The sequence below is a fragment of the Drosophila arizonae genome, chromosome 4 (genome assembly GCF_054131065.1).
Source record: "Drosophila arizonae isolate 15081-1271.41 chromosome 4, UAZ_ARI_1.0, whole genome shotgun sequence".
Taxonomy (NCBI): domain Eukaryota; kingdom Metazoa; phylum Arthropoda; class Insecta; order Diptera; family Drosophilidae; genus Drosophila; species Drosophila arizonae.
This window is the reverse complement of record NC_142924.1, coordinates 12,356,139-12,373,518: the sequence shown is the minus strand read 5'-3', so window position 1 is coordinate 12,373,518 and position 17,380 is coordinate 12,356,139. Positions and strand designations below refer to the sequence as shown.

The 17,380-nt window shown below is 41.0% G+C and overlaps 2 protein-coding genes across 2 annotated transcripts in view; one reads left to right on the top strand and one right to left on the bottom strand.

Annotated features, from left to right (window-relative positions):
* Positions 1 to 17,380, top strand: part of Mrtf (Myocardin-related transcription factor) — a 43,309-nt gene that overhangs the window by 12,460 nt on the left and 13,469 nt on the right. The window lies entirely within an intron of this gene.
* LOC108612929 (dynein light chain Tctex-type protein 2B-like) lies at positions 16,038 to 16,879 on the bottom strand. Its single transcript, XM_018006015.2, has one exon. It carries the CDS (start codon positions 16,693 to 16,695, stop codon positions 16,156 to 16,158), a length of 540 nt encoding a protein of 179 aa, XP_017861504.1. The 5' UTR covers positions 16,696 to 16,879; the 3' UTR covers positions 16,038 to 16,155.

The window sequence follows — 17,380 nt, the reverse complement described above, 5'->3', positions numbered from 1 at the left end:
ATGGGTTTTTTGTTTGAAGGTTTTATGGATCCAAACAAATAGAAATGTTTAAGTTGCTTCATTTAGTTTTTATTTATGCTGCACACACACACGCACACAGACAGAGAGACTCAGACAAAGATCAAGAACTGCTGCTGGCCCGGTCGCATCGGCCAGCATTATAAATAGATGGAGAGGCAGCGTCGCCACTTAAGCCAGCTCGGGGCAGCAGCAAATTTTATCGACACGAGCCAACTGTCAGTCCCAAAAAAAGAGAAAGAGTGCGAGTACGAGAGAGGTGGATGAAGGGGAGGTAATCGTAGAGGCAGTCAAACATCTTGCATAGAATCCGCATGCAAATCCGCTGGCTCTAAGCATTGTGTCAGCCATGTTGAGCCCAGCGGCAATGTTTTTTAGCCCAAATAAGCGCAAAAATACGCATGCCACGCACTTGTATCTTATAGATACGCCAAGGCAGCAACAACAACAACGGCAGCAATGGCAGCCGCATCAGCAGCTAGCAATGCAAATAACTTGGCACACAGTCGCAATATCGGACGAGCCGACTGAGGGACGGCCATAGGACGCTGTGGCCATGCATGAGCAAAGATTCTAATGCAATTTCACTTGTGTCTTGGCTGAAAGATAAGTTGAGTTGGGACTGGGAGAGCGAGAGGGAGAGGGAGTTGCGGGACTGTCGGCCTAGCTGAGTGTGTGCTCTAGTCGACTTGGAGCTCCTATCTGTGCAGTTTTTGGTCTTGTTTATTTAGGACTCGACTGTATTCGGCTTCTGTTTTTGGACTGTATAAAAAATGCATAGCATTTTGTGGGTTTCCCTATGCCCTGTACGCTGCACAACCAGGCTAAGGGGTATGCCCAAGGCAGATAGTTGATTTCCCTAGCAAATTGTTTTAGTTATAGTAACTGTTAGTCGAGCATACCCGACTGCACAGCATTCTTGCCTGTTATTATGTATTTTTGTGACTTTCTTTCTTGCTTTCTTAGTTTTACGAACTGCTCAGCTCGTCTGTGAGTTTTATTTGGTTGCCGTAATTAATTTGCTAGCCACAAAATGTGGCAAGCCAAACCAAACAAAACAAAGCGAAATCCTTCCCTTTTTGGCTGCATTGTTCAACTCGTTGAGGCTGCTTGTTTTGTTTATTTGTTGCACGCTGGTCAGCCGCTTCGATCTCCTTCTCGACGTTGTTGCTGGTTGGTGGCTGTGCTGCTGCTCTGCTGCTCTGATCTAGACGTGATGCACATCAAACGACAAGGCGCATTTTTTGCGTACTTGAAAGCACTTTCGAAAATAGCGCCGTATTTAGGTTTTAGGTCGTTCTACCAAACGCATTCAATGCGCATCACTTTGACGTTTGCCAAGCTCTAGAAAGTCGCTGCAAAATGCTGCAGACAAACGGACGGACGGACAGGCAGGCAGACAGACAGACAGACAGACAATCAGTCAGTTAGTTGGTCTCTTGTTCTTGCTGTTGTTGTTGTTGTTGTCGTGTTGCACATTTGCACAGTAGCCACAAATAGCACCAAGACGCCGTGTCATCAGAACTATTTCATATCTGTCTCAGAAATACGCGCCGCTCTGCGGTGACAATCGTCATTGCGCCATCAGGCGCCATAAACGAAACCCAAAACGCGAACCCGTTTATGTTGGAGCAACGACCACTAAAAGGCCCGCCCAATCAGGCCGAACTATTTGTATTAGTCTGAGTGACGAACAAATGCAAACAAAGCACACGCAAGCTCGTAAAAACAAAATGGCGTTACAGCAAACTAAACGGTAAAAGAGCGTTAGTGCTGACACCTGACAACTTGGCTGGCTGACTGAATGAGATATGGCCAACAGGATAATCAACTGTTAGTAGCAGAGACTTATAATCTGGAGTTAATTTAATTGCTTGCAATTCTCATATAGTTTCATCAATAAAATCCAAGCCAGACTATTGCTTTCATTTAATTTGCTTGGCCTTTTCGTTTTAAAAATCAATAAGGCTTTAGTGGCATTAAGAAGAAAAACTTTCTCTGTGACTTATAGTAGTCCAAATACGTAAGGCAGCATTAAACTTTAATTGAGTTGAAATCTTTTATCAGCTCTCCGCAGGCTCTTAGTAGGATTAAGATTACTTGAGGTACCTTTAAGCTCTAAAGAACTTAGCCAGCTCTTAGCTAGTTGCTAGCTTGAAACCCGCTAGAGCAGTCAGCACTGTTTACAGCATAGAAATCATTGTGTTTGATATTTCTGCACAGCGTCAGCGCAATCGAACACACCTGAGAAATCAATCAATCGATTTGTTCAACTGTAACAGACAACAAGCATAGGCATGGGCAGGGGCAGGGCAGAGGCGGCTGCAAAGGGAGAGAGCAGAAAGCAATGGCAATGAGTTTTACAAGCAGAGCCGCAACATGTTGTCAACAAATTTGAACGCTTGATAAAAGCGCTGACTAGCTGACTGCGCCAAATAACCGCTGGCAGTTTATACACATTTTATTTGGTTCGGCTTAAAAGCTAACGGTGTTTTGGGATGGGGTAGTTCGAGGGGGCAGAGCTGACAATTGCGCGGCGACTGCAGCACATGTAAATAACTTCAAAAAGCACAAAGAAGAAACAAAACAATGCAAATGAAAATATAAATAAAGCCGCCAAGCCTGCGGCTAAAAGTATTTCAATGTCTGAGTGTGTGTGTGCGTCTGTGTGTGTGTGTGTTGAACCCGTGAATACACTGAAAAATTTAGCTCTGACTTTGTGTTCAGATTTAAGCAGAGTTGAAAGGTACTCAAGAATGTAAAATAGGTTGCGAATGGCGGAGTTTCTTTATTTGAGAGCAGGGGAAAACGGGAAACTGAAGACTGAACTGAAAATGCCAGCAATGGCCGCGCATAGCTGGAAAATCTTGTCAAATGCCTTTGACAGTTGCCCTCAAACGCCACGCACAAATGCAGCCGTGTTCTCTCTCCCATTTGATTTACGTCCGGCTAAAATGAAGCGTGGAAAATTTTCACGCACACAGGCAGCTACAGGGCGCATACCACGTAAATATTTGGAGCACAGGGTCGGGTCGAATAATGGGGGAAGGGGGTGGGGGACGCATCGTTGAGCAGCAGCTGACAACTGTTGCCCATTTCCGTTTGGCCTTGTGCAATGGTCTGTGCCACCACGTCAAAGTTGAAAAGGCATCTGTTGAGTCGCCCGCTCGACTGTGGGCGCTGAGCTAGCTGCCGCTCCAGTTCTAGTTCCAGTTCCAGTTCCAGCCTCGAGCTTCTTTACGCTGCCATTCATATTCGAAATCAGCTTAAATACTTACTTACAATGCGTGAACAAGTTCTGGCAACAACTTTTGCCTGCCGCCTGCCAACGAGAGAAGTCAACAAGCCGAAGCTGTCCCAATGCTCTCTCGTCGTCTATTTTTGGACAAGATTTGTAGCGTTCCATTTTCACGGCACACCCACTGCCCCATGCGCCGGCCTCTTTCCGAGAAGAAAACTTTTTTACCTTTGACGCCGCCTTAAGGTAGCGCTACATAATTAGAGATACACATAGAAAAAGTTGTGCATATATACAGATAAACGTATATATGTGTATGTATGTATGTTCTGGGAGATTTTTACAGCAGCTTTGCGTGGGCGCCTGTGTGCTCCAATTTGTTGTCAGCAATATCTTTGGCATTTTAATACTCTTGGCTAGCAAAGTTTCCAAAAAGGGCTTACCACTAAAAATGCAGCAGACGCGTGTTGCTTTTGCTTTTTTATTTTTTGCACAAAATTCAGAGGAAAATTGATTGCAAAATTGTTGCTATTTATAATTGATGTCGAAAATATTCCACATGCATTGAATGCTAATAAATTTCAAATAAAATAGACAGTCTCTTCAGATGTACTCTGTGATTAATGGACATGCAGCTAACAAAGACAAAGGCAGAGCAAGAAGCAGAAAAAGCGAAAAACGAAATACGAAAAGCCAGAGCAATTGGACAAATGTCGCACACACACATCCATCATAATCTATGGATCTAGTGAGTCAGTTTAGCCTGGCAGGGACAATTCTGACAACTTTATGGCGCAGTGCGAGCATTTTGTGCAGATTTACAGGTTTTTAATTAATTTCATTCAATTCGAATGTATCAAATGCCTCGCCGCGGAGCCGCAAACTGACAGACTGTCGCCATATTTTCCATTTCCATTTGCCACTTTCCTCCAGTCTGGCATTGGCTCGACTCGACGTGGGCCGCTTGACGTTGGCTATATATCCCATATGAGTTGATTTGCCTCTCTTTTCGTATATAGACAGATATTTTATATATAAAATTATGCTCTTAATTTGCCTCATGTGTTAAATGGCGCTGCACTTTGGCTGCCGCCCGTCGCAGAACTGTCAAAGTTTCTAGCGTCATTTGCCATTTTTTCTGATATTTTTTTCGTCTTCTTTTGAATTTGTTGTATTTTGTTTATTTATTGCATTTTTGTGCTGCAGACATACATTGTTGTTGTTGTTATTGTTGTTGTTGTTGTCTGTGCATGTTTCGCATTTTGAGCGCCGCGTCGCATCTTAATTGAGTATTTTATGTGTTGTTTATAATTTATGTAGCTATAATGGCTGCTAAAGCGAACTTTTCTATCAGCTTAATGGAAAATTAACCGATTTAATAATTGCTAACAGCAGTCTGCAAAAGTGTGGCCAAGCATTAGATCGACAATATATATTTTTTATAATTTAAAATAAATATTTAAATATGTTATTTGCCATATTAAAGAACTGCTTAGGCTGAGCATTTAGTTCACTGACCTCCATGAATTACTAAATCTATTATTAAATTCTATTTATCATGTCTTGTATATATAAATGAAGAAAACAAAAGAACACAAAACAATTTTACATTGTGAAGAGAATTATTTTTTATTTTTTTTTTAAATTAATAATTTGTTGTTTTATAGCTTGTGAGACACACTTGAAATGTGACATTTGTTATTGTTCTTATTTCTATTTTTTTTTTTTTTTTTTTTTTTTTTTTTATACCATTTTATAGTTCTCTGTGAGTCTATTGTCAAAACATTAATTATAATACAGCTAAATACATATTAGTAGACAGACGGCAGATGTTTTTTTTTTTTTTTTATCTTTAAGTGCTTAAGATTTATTAATCATTATCAGCAGAAATGTTTTGCTGTGTATTAAGTATTTAGTTTTGTATTTTTATCTAGTTCAGCTCACTCATGTGCACAGTGGAACGACATTTGCCGGCCGGTATTTGGCAAAAAATGTTGCGAGAAATTAGTTTATGAGGCCAGGCAAACTTTCCTGTGGGCGTCAAGAGACGAATCCCATTGAAACACTCACATTCAAGGTTAATCTATATGTATATATAAAAGCATAGAGTAAAGAGCAAAGAATTCTCTAGATCTACAGATAAAAAGAAATGTTTATTATATGAATTGATTCTTTCTTTCCACCTGTAGGCCACAAATAACAATAGGAATTCGATGCGTCTAAGCCAAAGTCTGACAATAAGTAAATTATAAAGCATAATATATAGGATGCATGTTTAAGACTTAAGACTATATACTATGTATATACTTATATGTGTATATTTTATGACCCTCATTTTTTTCGAAAAAAAAAAGCCGAAGAAATCCACAGTCAACTTGGCAAGAAAAATAGCATAAAAATTGCCTGAAAATATTTCTAAATATTTGTATATAGCGCAAGTTAAATAATCAGACAGATTATGCATACGTTATAAAAATAACAAAAGCCAAAGCAGCGAAAAACGCTTTTCAAACCGACTCAAGCGAATAAAGAAAAGCGACAGCTACAACAACAACAACAACAGCAACCAGAGTGTCGACAAAATGGTCAAAAATAAAAGCTGCAAAAAGCGTTGGGAAATATTTTAACGCCATCAATGCACTCTCTACCTCGCCTTGTCTCCCTCTCCCTCCCTCTCTCACACACTTGCATTCGCGTTGCATTTGTTCCTATGTAAGTGATAAACACCTGTAGCCTGAGTATACAATACGTAAGAATCGCAGCCTGCCGCCGTTTTCCAATCGTATCCATCGTTTCACAGCATACGCAAATGCAAATACAAATACCTGCGACACCCACATGCAACAAATTTGTGTGCGGCAACATTGTTGCATTTTCGAATCAAATGTAGCGTCAGCTGGCGCTTTTCGCTTGTTGGCCGGCGCGCTCAACTGTTACGCTGTGCGCGCCGTAATGGCTAAAACGACGCCATTTTGTTTTGTATTTTGTATTATGGTAATAATCAGCATTTCTATTACAGAGAACAGATTGTGGCACTTGCTTTGTTTTCTTGTTGACAAACTATTATTGTTTTATTTAAATTAGAGCACGTATACTTAATATTATCATAATCCTGACTCATTTATGGGTTTAACTTTGCTGACTAAAATCCCATCTAATTTATATTGCATTCAGCATAAAATTGTCATGGAAAACATGCGCTTTAGCTCTTCACCTGGGCCCCCTCCACCCCTGCGTCTGTGAAATTGGCAAATGTTTGGCTGCATTCGTGGGGCCACTTAATTACTTTGGCATTTGTCACAGTTTTGGCCGCATAGTTTTGCGCTAGGAACCCCTGTCGCTAGTGAGATGAAATAGGTATTCGAATATAAGAAATATCTATATATATAAAGAGAAAGAGAGAGAGGTGGAGAGATTTTATATATATTCTGTATTTTGGTTCAAGATGACACACAATTTGATGGCAGGCGCATCACCAGGCATTTTGCTCCACTTGAGACTAATTGTTTGTCGTGCCACGCCCACAGCGGGAAGCCTGCATAACAAATTGCCAGAGACTGTCAAATGCTGTGTGCTAATGAAAGCGAAATACAGCATACAGCATAGATAGAGACTAAATTCATATTCAAATTCCAATTCTAAATCGAATCCAAATACTGTGCGTCTGCCGTGTGTTTCTGATTGGGCAGGACATCAGCTTTATAGCGCTGCTTGGCAACCGTCGTTAAGATATCAACGCGTGGATAAATCATTCAAATGCTATTTTATTATTATTATTCGTATTATTCATATTTTCGCTTTTCTTTGCTTGTTTCTCTTTCTTTCTTTCGCTCACAGATGATTTTGCCGTGAGTTGTGGGCGTTACATACGCCCCGTTGTACGGGTTGGCTCATGTTGTGTGCAATTAATAAATTTAATTAAGATATAACGTGCACTGCCCGCAATCGTCGCGCTTTCAAGTGTGAAAATTATGAAAATCTTTACGTTTTTGCACTAAGCGAAATTTAGCATGCAAATTTCAGGCAGCGGAATTAGCGCACAGAAATGATGTTCGCCCAACACAGAATACAGAAGCCATAAATCAGTGGGGGCTTTTGTTGGCGTTCGGTTAGTTTTTAATTAAATCTGGCGTGGAATGCAGATGCGCTGCATTTAAGTCTGGCCAGCCCCGCCCAGTGGAGCCCAACCTACTCAAATTGTGTGTTGGGGCCAAATCAATTGGCGCCCGATTCAAGGTCGACGCCGCCTAACGAATCCTGAAACTCAACGAAATTGCTTGTTAAACCAATATAAATAATTTAAAATCGAATCTAACGTAATTCCATTTGTGGAAAATTCACGTCGGCCGTGAGCCGCATAAATTCAATCCAAATGACCCACACAGCACATAAGCAATGCTATCAGAGGGGGCCGCCAGTGCTGCCAGAGAGCTGAGTCTGGTGGTTGGGTGGTTTTGCATTGCTCTGCTGTTGGCTGCCAAGAAACGGGCAACCACAACTGCAGTTTTGTTGTACTTCGTTTGTTGTGTTTGCTTTATGTGTGTGCGTGTGAGTGTGGGTGTGTCTGTGTGTGTGTGTGTGTGTGATGGTGACGTGCGGTTGTGGCATAGACTGCGGCTGCTTTTGGCTTGCACGCAATTGAGGGGCGTGTGAGCAAAGCGGGCGGGTCAGCAAAATTACGCTTGACAAATGCTTGTTGCATAGCACAAGGCACAAAAAAAAAAAAAAAAAAAGAGATGAAAAAAGTAGAAAACACATTCCAAAGCCAGCTGTGCACACACACCAACAACAACAACAACAATTACGGCAATTGCTTACCTGGCTGCTATCAAAGGACTTGTTTTCAATTGAACTGCAGGATCATTTAGAAGCTCCACAGCAAATAATATTAACAATGCCATTGTGCAAATAGTTGTTGCTGTCGAGGGCCTTGAGGACGTGTGTCCACAAGGAATAACAAATATGGAAGACATACGAGCATATGACATAAACAGAGTCTAGCTGAGAGAGTGTGCCAAATCTATACGAAAATTAAATAGTTTGATAATAAATATTTTAAAGATTTTTGTGAATTTAAAAAATATGCTTTTTAAAGGAATAGTAATTGTAGAAAAATGCAATTAATTAAAGTCTATTATGCTATATTGTTATAAAGAATTTAGATAGCTAGTTATTACATATCGTTAAAAGTCTTCTCTCTCTCTCTCTCTCTCTCTCTCTCTCTCTCTCTCTCCCACCCTCTTTTCACTCGCTTTTTCATTGCCTATAATTTCATATACCTGAGCTATAAATTATAGCTGAAAATATTTTAATCCTATAATTTGTATATAATATATACTTTTACAACGTTTCTTCTTCATGCTTATCTTTTACACTATACAACAAGCACAAGCGTAATATATTTTTTTTATGGTTCTAATTTTCAATTTGCAATTTTGAGTCATCGCAAAATTATTGCGAAACTATGCGCGGCGAAAAAGTTTTCGTTGGCTATTCTTGTTGTTGTTATTATTGTGATTGTTATTGCCATTGTTGTTGCTTTTGTTGTAGCTGTTGCTGCTGCCATTTGGCATGCGCTCTGAGTGCCCAATAATATTTGCAATTATTTATTTCATTTTGCGAGCGTCGTGCACAACGCCGGCATCGCAGTCGACGGCTCAGTTATTGCCAAACCATCAAAATATGCGCCATGAATAATATGCACTATCCTAACCGCACCTCCTGCTGTGAGCGTGTGTGCTGTGTGTGTGATGTATGTGTGCTGTGTGTTGCCCATGAATCGATGCTTAAAACGTGCGAAAAACTTTTACGTTCTCAAGATTTTTGCAACTTTGAACTTTTGAGAGCTGCAATATGCCCTCGCCTGATGTGGACGAGGATAGGGGCGTAAGGAGATGATGCAGCGCGCGACATGACGACATCACACACATTAGTATCACTCGCAACACACACGCAACACTACATTTGGCTGGCAATTAGTTGAATTACGTTTGGTCTTTGGGCCGGCTGCGCCTTTGTAATGTTTATGAATGAAATTTGCGTTTCAATTGGTGTCCAATAAATTGCAATCACACTCGGGCGCACCTTAATTAATTTGTAGATCACAAAATTATGATTAGCGACAAGCGTGCAGCTGCTTTCGCTGCCTCAGTCACAGCCAGCTGTCAGCCTTGAGAGTCCGTTGACCAACATGGCGCAGCGCAACACGGCGTATACGCAATGTGGGCGCCTAATTAGTGTATATAGCATACACACATATGATGTTCAGTTATTATTTATGCTGCACGCCATATATATATGACTGATTTCTAACCATACATTTCTCCTTCTCTCTCTCTCCCTCTCTCTCGCCCCTCCTCTCTCTTTGCAGGTGAGTTACGCATTCATGTTCTTCCCGTGTTATTGATGCTTTTTGTGTATGGCAAACAAATGGCTAGCATTGAAGCAAGTGTAAGTGTATGTGTCTGTAGAGATGTAAACATATGTGCGTGGCGAACAGAAGCATGAAGGCAGACGAGAGCTCAACAAGCTGACGCACAAATACCCTAACTTCTATGGTTCTAGTTGAGAAGTATATGAATTGAAGAGTTAAATAGAAATTTTTAGATAATTTTAAAACATAAATATTATTTATTTAATATTTTTTTATTTACATATTTATATTTAGCCTATATTAAGTAGCTATTAGACCCTCTTTTTAGGGTATGCTAGGCCATAATTTCAATAGCACAGCAAACTTGACCGTTGCTGTCGAAAAGTGCAAAGGAATATGTTGCCTGTTGCTGTTGTCGTTGTTGTTGTTGTTGCACAAATTGCAAACGAAATGTTGGCCAGGCCAAAAAATAGATTTGTTGTTGTTGGCGTCTGGAAAGGCGCGTCAAACGTCGACGTCATTAGGCACACAAATTATTTGCTGCTAATGCTCAGCTCTTGGCTATTTGTAGTAGTAGTTGTTGATGTTGTTGTTGTTGTTGCTGTTGCCGTTGTTGCTGCTGTTGTGTTTGTTTGTTTTACAAACGCGCGCTATACAATCAAAACGCTGGCGCTCACACGCAGCGAGCGAAGGAGATAGACAGAGAGAGAGAGAGAGTGTGGGGTGATAGTTAGGTGTAAGAGGTAGAAAGAGGGAGTGGGAGAGTGTGGGAGTGGGAGTGACGCAGCGATCAACATACACCTCGACTGCTGTTTGCTAAATGAATTATTCAGTTGTTTGCGTGTGAGTGAGTGCGTATGTATGCGTGTGTGAATGCGTATATGTGTGTCAGTGTGTGCAGTCTTTTCTTTTTCAATGTTTCATGCATAATTAAGCATTTTTGCAATTAGATGTATGTGTGCATGTGTGTGTGTGTCTGTGTGTCTGTGTGCGTGTGGGCAACTTTTAACCCCTGCCTCGAAAGGCAAACAAAATATAAACCCCAAACTCAAGTAACTTAATTTGATTTATTTGTTGGGTCTTCAAAATTAAATAATTGCAGGTGAACTTTTAAGCAAAGTTCAGTTAGTTGAAGGTAATAATTGTTTACTTACAAATATTAAGCAAATATATAAATCTGTTGTAAATTCTGTTTAATATTTAGTTTATAAATCAATCTTTATATCTCGTCCACTTATTGCGAATTATGCATTAGGCTGACGTTGTTAAAACATTGTCTAATTAGAATTTAAACAGTTTATTCAAACAAAACTCAAGCGAGCAACTTTGTGCATTAAGTAAATATTTATACGCACTCGGAGAGTTTATGGCCAGCTCTTATAATCTGCATATTTCTTTAATCAGGTGATGCCAAGCGTCCGCCCACAACATTTCTTGATCAATGTTGCTGTTGTTGTTGTTGGTTTCTTTTAGAAACTTTGAATGCTGCGCTCTGTTGCCGACGCGTGTGTGTGTGTGTGTGTGATAACACATAAACAAAATATTTAGCCCTGAATTGTTTGCCAAAAAATGTTCATGCTTCTTCTAGTCAGAGCAGTGCTATTGTTGTTGTTGTTGTTGTTGCTGCTGTTGCTGTTATTGTTGCTTATTATGCTTTTTTATTGTTTAGCCGGCAAGAGCAACAACAATGCCAAATTAAATGTACAAAAACTAAACACAAGACGCTGCCTGCCCGGCTGGCTAGTCGCACAACGTCTGCTCTCTAGCATTTCCACTGTTTTCTTCATTTTTTTCTCGTTTTCTTTCGTTTTACGTTTTTCCTTTTTGCTTTTCTTTTCGCACAATAACTAAATGTGTAGAGCGGCAACAGCAACAACAACGACTATAGTACTCATGTAGAAAAACTTGCGAAATATTTTCCACTTGGCACGCAACATGGCCGTTGCCATAGCAGAGGCAAGAAGAGGATCACAGAGCCAACAAGTTGAATTTTACACTTTTGATTTTTATTTGCTCTAGTCTTTGCTGTTGTTGTTGTTTTACCCCCCAATTTATTTTTAATTTGTGCTTCTCGCCTGATCTGATAAAAACTAAATGCAGAACATATTCCGGCCAAGTGTTTATTGTTCTCTACTTGGATCCGCCCACTTGAGACACTTACACTTTGGAGCGAAGAGCTTGTTAGAGCTTGCTTGCTGGTAAAGGGCGTCCAGTTTTTGTTTGTTGACCTGCCTGGTCACGCCCATACAGCATCCGGTCGATGCCAGCCCACAAAATGAATGTAGTATGCTGTGCGTGCGTGTGTGTGTGAGTGTGTGTGTGTGTTTTTGATTTGGTGCAGTTGCCAAAAGCAACCAACGTGTGCACTTGATTAAAAATAGTTTTGCCAAAATGCTCGTGCGGGTGGCTAGCAACAATAACGGAGACGACGGGATGACATCGTCATAGAGTGTGTTTGTTCTACTCTATCATTGAAAATTCAATTTCAATTATTGGGCATGTATGGGTGTGCGTGTGTATGTATGTGTGTGTGTGTTACATAGCACTTAAATGTCAAATTTTGTCTATGTTTCTCATTTTCTTGACTCTTTATTTTTGTTGCAAATTAAATTTTTATTGAGCGTATCGTTTGGGCATAATTAATTTTAATTGAGGACACATTCACACACACACTTACACACACATGTCCTATTTATAAGCTGTTCGTGAGCCGGAACAGCAGTCGCCAGGCCATGAAACGGGCAGACAATTAACACAATGTCGCAATCCATAAGCCCTCTAGCCGCTGATCCGTAGCAACAGGCATCAGCAGGCGCCTTAGCACATTCCATGAAAAGCAAAGCAAATCATATCAAATCAAATTTTGATTTGTTATTGGCAAAGCCAAAACTAATTGATAAATTTTTGATTTGTTTATGTATTTGCAAATGTTGTTTACAGACTGTCAAACAAATTTTCAGAACATAAAGGTATAAACTATATATCCAAGATATACACATATGTATACATACATATGTATGTATGTCTCAATGTGCAGCTCGTAACGAGGAAGTCGAACAAAACATTTTCGCCTGAGCAAAGTTCAGTGCAGAAGCTTGCCAAAAAAGAATAACAAAGTAAAAACTGACAGAATATTTATTTACTAGTTGCTAGCGTAGTGAATGATAAATATGAGCTTAATTGATGGCATATTAAATTGTTTCAATATTTTCGTTCGATTTGCAAAGACTTTTGGTGCATTAAAGCAACAGTTTGTCTTGAAGCTTGAAGCGAACTTCGCCAGTGCTAATGCCACTGAAAACTTATCAGACAAGTGCTACGCAGACACACATACGCACCCGCACGCACACTCACACATACACTCACGTGGTATACACAAAGAGCACACACAATACGCATTGTGCCCGAAGTGCTACAATAAGGCATCACATCCTGGACAGGCACTGGACTGGCAGTTGGCGTCATTACAGGCCCCCGCTTTGTATGCAAAACATGCTGCCAGACAGAGTAAGGGAGAACGAGAGAGAGGGAGAGTGAGCGAGCAAAAGTGAGCCAGTGCGGCTTCCTCAGTGCGTGTGTGTGAGTCCAAATGACTTTTGTTGTACTGCAATTGTTTGGTCAGGTAGCACGAAGCGACTGGCCAGCCGCAGGCGTTGACTGTTGCCCACAACTCATTTGCATGCAGTAAACGCAGCTGAAACAGCTTTAATTCAATTTCGGCTGCAACAGTGTGCAGTAGTGTGTGTGTGTGTGCAGTGCTGGCTTATTAACCGGCTATTGTGTTGTGGCATTTGTCAATTTTACAATTCTCAGATTCTTCAATGCTCGGCGTACTGTTTGCTCAGCCGTGTGCCATCAATCAGTGCGAATATGTCAACAGCATAAAATGTTGTTTAAATTAAAAGAGAGCCACTGAGAGCTAGAGATAGTGAGAGTGAGAGAGAGAGAATGGAAAAGAGAAGCGCTCATAATGCCAGTTAAGTCGACTATCGATAGTCGACGCCCACCTCAAACATCTCCAGCACCTCGAGCACCTCGAGCACCTTCAGTCAGTCACTCAGTCAGTTGGTCAGTTAAACACGTCATACCGTCAGCAGCTCTGGTTCCACAATCGTGTTGCTGTTTGACGCTCGATTCGACATTCGATTCGATTTAACTTAGTTTGCCGGTGCGCGCTCTCCACGTTGGACAACAAAACATATTCGCGCTCCGCGTTCCGTCGCGACTTGCCAATCAAAATTGATAAAACGCTGCGCCATGATTCACTTCGCAAAAGTCTTAACTTAATCGCTCACTTAAGAACCGAAATACAAAATAACAATAAAAAAATAAGAGTGTGTTGATAAGATAAGCTGAGCTGCAGCGCTACAAAGAGAGTGCGAAAAAGCTCGAAAAGTAAACAAAAACAAGTAAATAATAATAATAATAAATAAATAACGAAATTTTGTGCATATGAATTATAGATATTCAAGCAAGAGCTGAAGTAAGTTTAACAAGATATAGCAAACAGATATCTATATATATGTATAATTTATTTGTATTTAGTTGCTGTGACTCACAGTTCTCTGATAAGCTCTGCTCAAAATCAGAAAAACATTTTTCAATGCTGTTTTTTTTTTTTTTTTAGAGTTTATTTAGTTTGTTTATTTATTTATTTTTCGATTTTCTATTGCGCGTGTCCATAACTAACACGTTTTGTCAAATTGTTAGACTTTGCTGCTGCTCTTAATATTTTATAAAATATATGTATATATATTTTTTTCTGCTGCCCCTTTAGCCCGCGCTCCCTCCTTTTGGCGTATATCGCTGACACTTGTCATGTTGCGATAACATGCGAAATTTCTGAACGCTCCAATAAGGCAATAACAACTCGCTGCATATTAAAACTATAAAAATTGAACAACAAAAAATAGATTGTTATTAAATATCTATATAAATTGTATAGTATTAAAGACAACTCGTTGCCGTTGTAGTTAAACAAGTTTCCAGCGCTATGACCAAAAATTAAACAAATATTGTGGGGAGAGCGAAAGAGAGGGAGAGAGAGAAACAGTTGTTGTTGCTGTTGAACTGTGCGCTTCTTGGCTCGGTACTTTTTTATTGTCTAATATTTATATATGTATATTTTAGTTGTTGTTTGTTTTTTCTTTTTCTTAAATGAGTTCTGTCTATGACGTCTGCATATTGTTTACAAATATACGTTTCAATATTGTAGTACATATTGTAGCTACAGATACAAACACAGCGGCACATGGCGTTTAGCTGCTGCTGTTGTTGTCTTTGATATATTTGATTTTTGCTCTTTCGAATGCTATTCACGAGCTGTGGCGCTTGCATAATCCTCGCTTGTCGAACCTGTCAGCAATGTTGCCGCTGCTGTTGCTGTTGCTGCTGCTGCTGCTGCATCTGCTATTGGCATTCAAATGAATATGTAAACGTCGCGTAAATTGTTTTACAATAAAAAAAATACAAATATAAGCAACAAACAAACACAGCCAAAGAGATAAAAATCAAATCAACAATTCGCCACGTCACGTTGCTATAAAGGTCAGCGTTTAGCACGTTTTGCATTTTTTAATCAATTTTGTTTCTGTTTCGCTTTTTATTTGTTGTTGGTGTCTTGAAATTTAATGTGCCATAAAGTTGGCCTAGCTGTTAAAGCTGCCACAGCTTGATTTATGCGCGCCACTAGCGGTGGGGTGGGGGCAGTGGCAACGTGCAGATAAACTGCAAATAAAACTTAATGTTTATGCAACCGACAAATTGCCAGGTTAAATGCGAGTCTCGTACGACAAGCATCGATTATGTCGAATTGTAACATTAACAGCATCCTGTTTCCTGTTGCCGAGAGGAAGTGCCAGCCGCAGACACAGAAAGAGACAAGGCACACACACACACACACACACACACTGAAACAACTAAACTGAAGTGTTGCCCCTAGCATAGCATACTTTGCGGGCGCGCCTTGGCTTCTTGTATAGCTGCTGGCATACACCAGAGCATACATAATTGATGTTTACAGCGCAGCAGCAACAACAGCATAGGCAAGCACTCCCGCACATACTCACTCACTCACTCACACATACAAAGAGAGTGAGCAACAGAATGAGCGACGCTAACAGCTGCCACAATTTCCGCCGCAACTTCCGTTGCGTTTTGAATGATTAGTTTTGTGCATGGACAGTCGAAAGCTGCTGGCTGGCTGGCTGGCTGGCTGGCTGACTAGCTGGCCAAAAGGACTGTTGCTTTTGGCCATAAAATTTACGACTTAACTGCCAATGGGCTAGCACTTTGGCCTGGCTTATGTGCGATAATAGTGCACCCAAATAAAATGGCAGCAAAGGTACGCAATTTATGAGCCATGTCGAACGTGGTTCAGTCTGCCCTAAATCATCACTAATAGACAACTTATGCTGGCTAGTTGAGGCTGCAAGCCCTAATCTATAATTGAATGTGTGTGTGAGTGTTTCTGTTGTACTTTACAAAATATAAACTATGCAAGCGTTCTTCGATTTCAATAATCCTTCTAGTCAAAGTATATATAGAACACAGTGCAGACAGCAAAATAATTGGGCGTTTCAATGGTATAGTTGACATAGCCATCCTTTTCGGCATCCCAGAGGAAGTTGGCCATCGAGTAGAGGCCCTGCATTAGATACTCGCCAACGGTGATCAGCACTATATAGCGATATCGATCGAAATTCAGTAGCTTGATGCGCGCCTTAATGTCCTCGGCGACCTGGGCGGCCATGTGCAGGGAGTACTTCGGATGGAATGTGTAGTCATCGGCGTAGTTCTTATTCATTTCGGACTTAACAACAATCTCGAGGCGTTCCTGCTTCATTGGATTTTTCGGCTCCAGGCGGTAGGTGGGCGCATAGCGTGGGGCGGGCTTCGCTGCCGCTATTAATGCCGCACCCACCGATGGGCGGCCCTTTTCTTCATCTTTAGCCTTCTTTTCTTTGGCCTTTGGTTTCTCCTTGACTGCCTGCTCGGGTCCGGCTGCCTCCTTGCTGGCTGCTTCAGGTACGTTCTCCTTGCTGCCGCGCTCCGGTGATTCGGCCATGATCGAGCTGAATGAATCCCAACGATTTTATTTTTGAGGTGTGAAATAAAGTTATGTATAGATTTCTAGATTTATTCAAATTGACGTGAAGTTAACAGCACAGGAACTGACTTCTCTTCTCAAATATTTCTATACGAACTCGAACTATGAATTCGAACTGCTTGAATACAAACTGAGGACAATTATATAAATGTGAATTTGAATTTGAATTGTATTGACATAAACGCTGCGCATACGCCTCATTGGCATCGCATATTGATGGACAAGGTGTTGTCAGCTGCATTGGTGTCTCGTTCGCGTCTGTTGAATGCGACTTGGAGCGATTTGAGACCAAAACAAACCACTTGCATTTTGGCTAGTGTCTGGCTGGCTGCACAAAAATAGAATTGGCAATGGCTTTGTGTTGGCTGCGTGTGGACAACATGTCGCGCCAATGAGCGAGCGAGCATCAAAGCTATGTTGCAGCAGCAGCAGCACGGGCAGCAGCAGCGGCAGCGGCAGCATCACTCACATCTGGGCTGAGGCAGGACCACGCAGAGGGGCTGATGGGGGCAGCTGATGGCGACGTTGATGCCTGCCAAGCGGAAACAGGCGTCGCGTGGTGCAGCGCTTGCGGCAAGTGTCTACTGTAGATTCTTGTATTCTATTATTCTATTGTTGTTCGTATGCGTGCTCGTGTGCCGTC

What these genes read in the sequence shown, in the direction of transcription:
- LOC108612929 (XM_018006015.2), bottom strand. Translation starts at nt 16,695, where the DNA reads ATGGCCGAATCACCGGAGCGCGGCAGCAAGGAGAACGTACCTGAAGCA.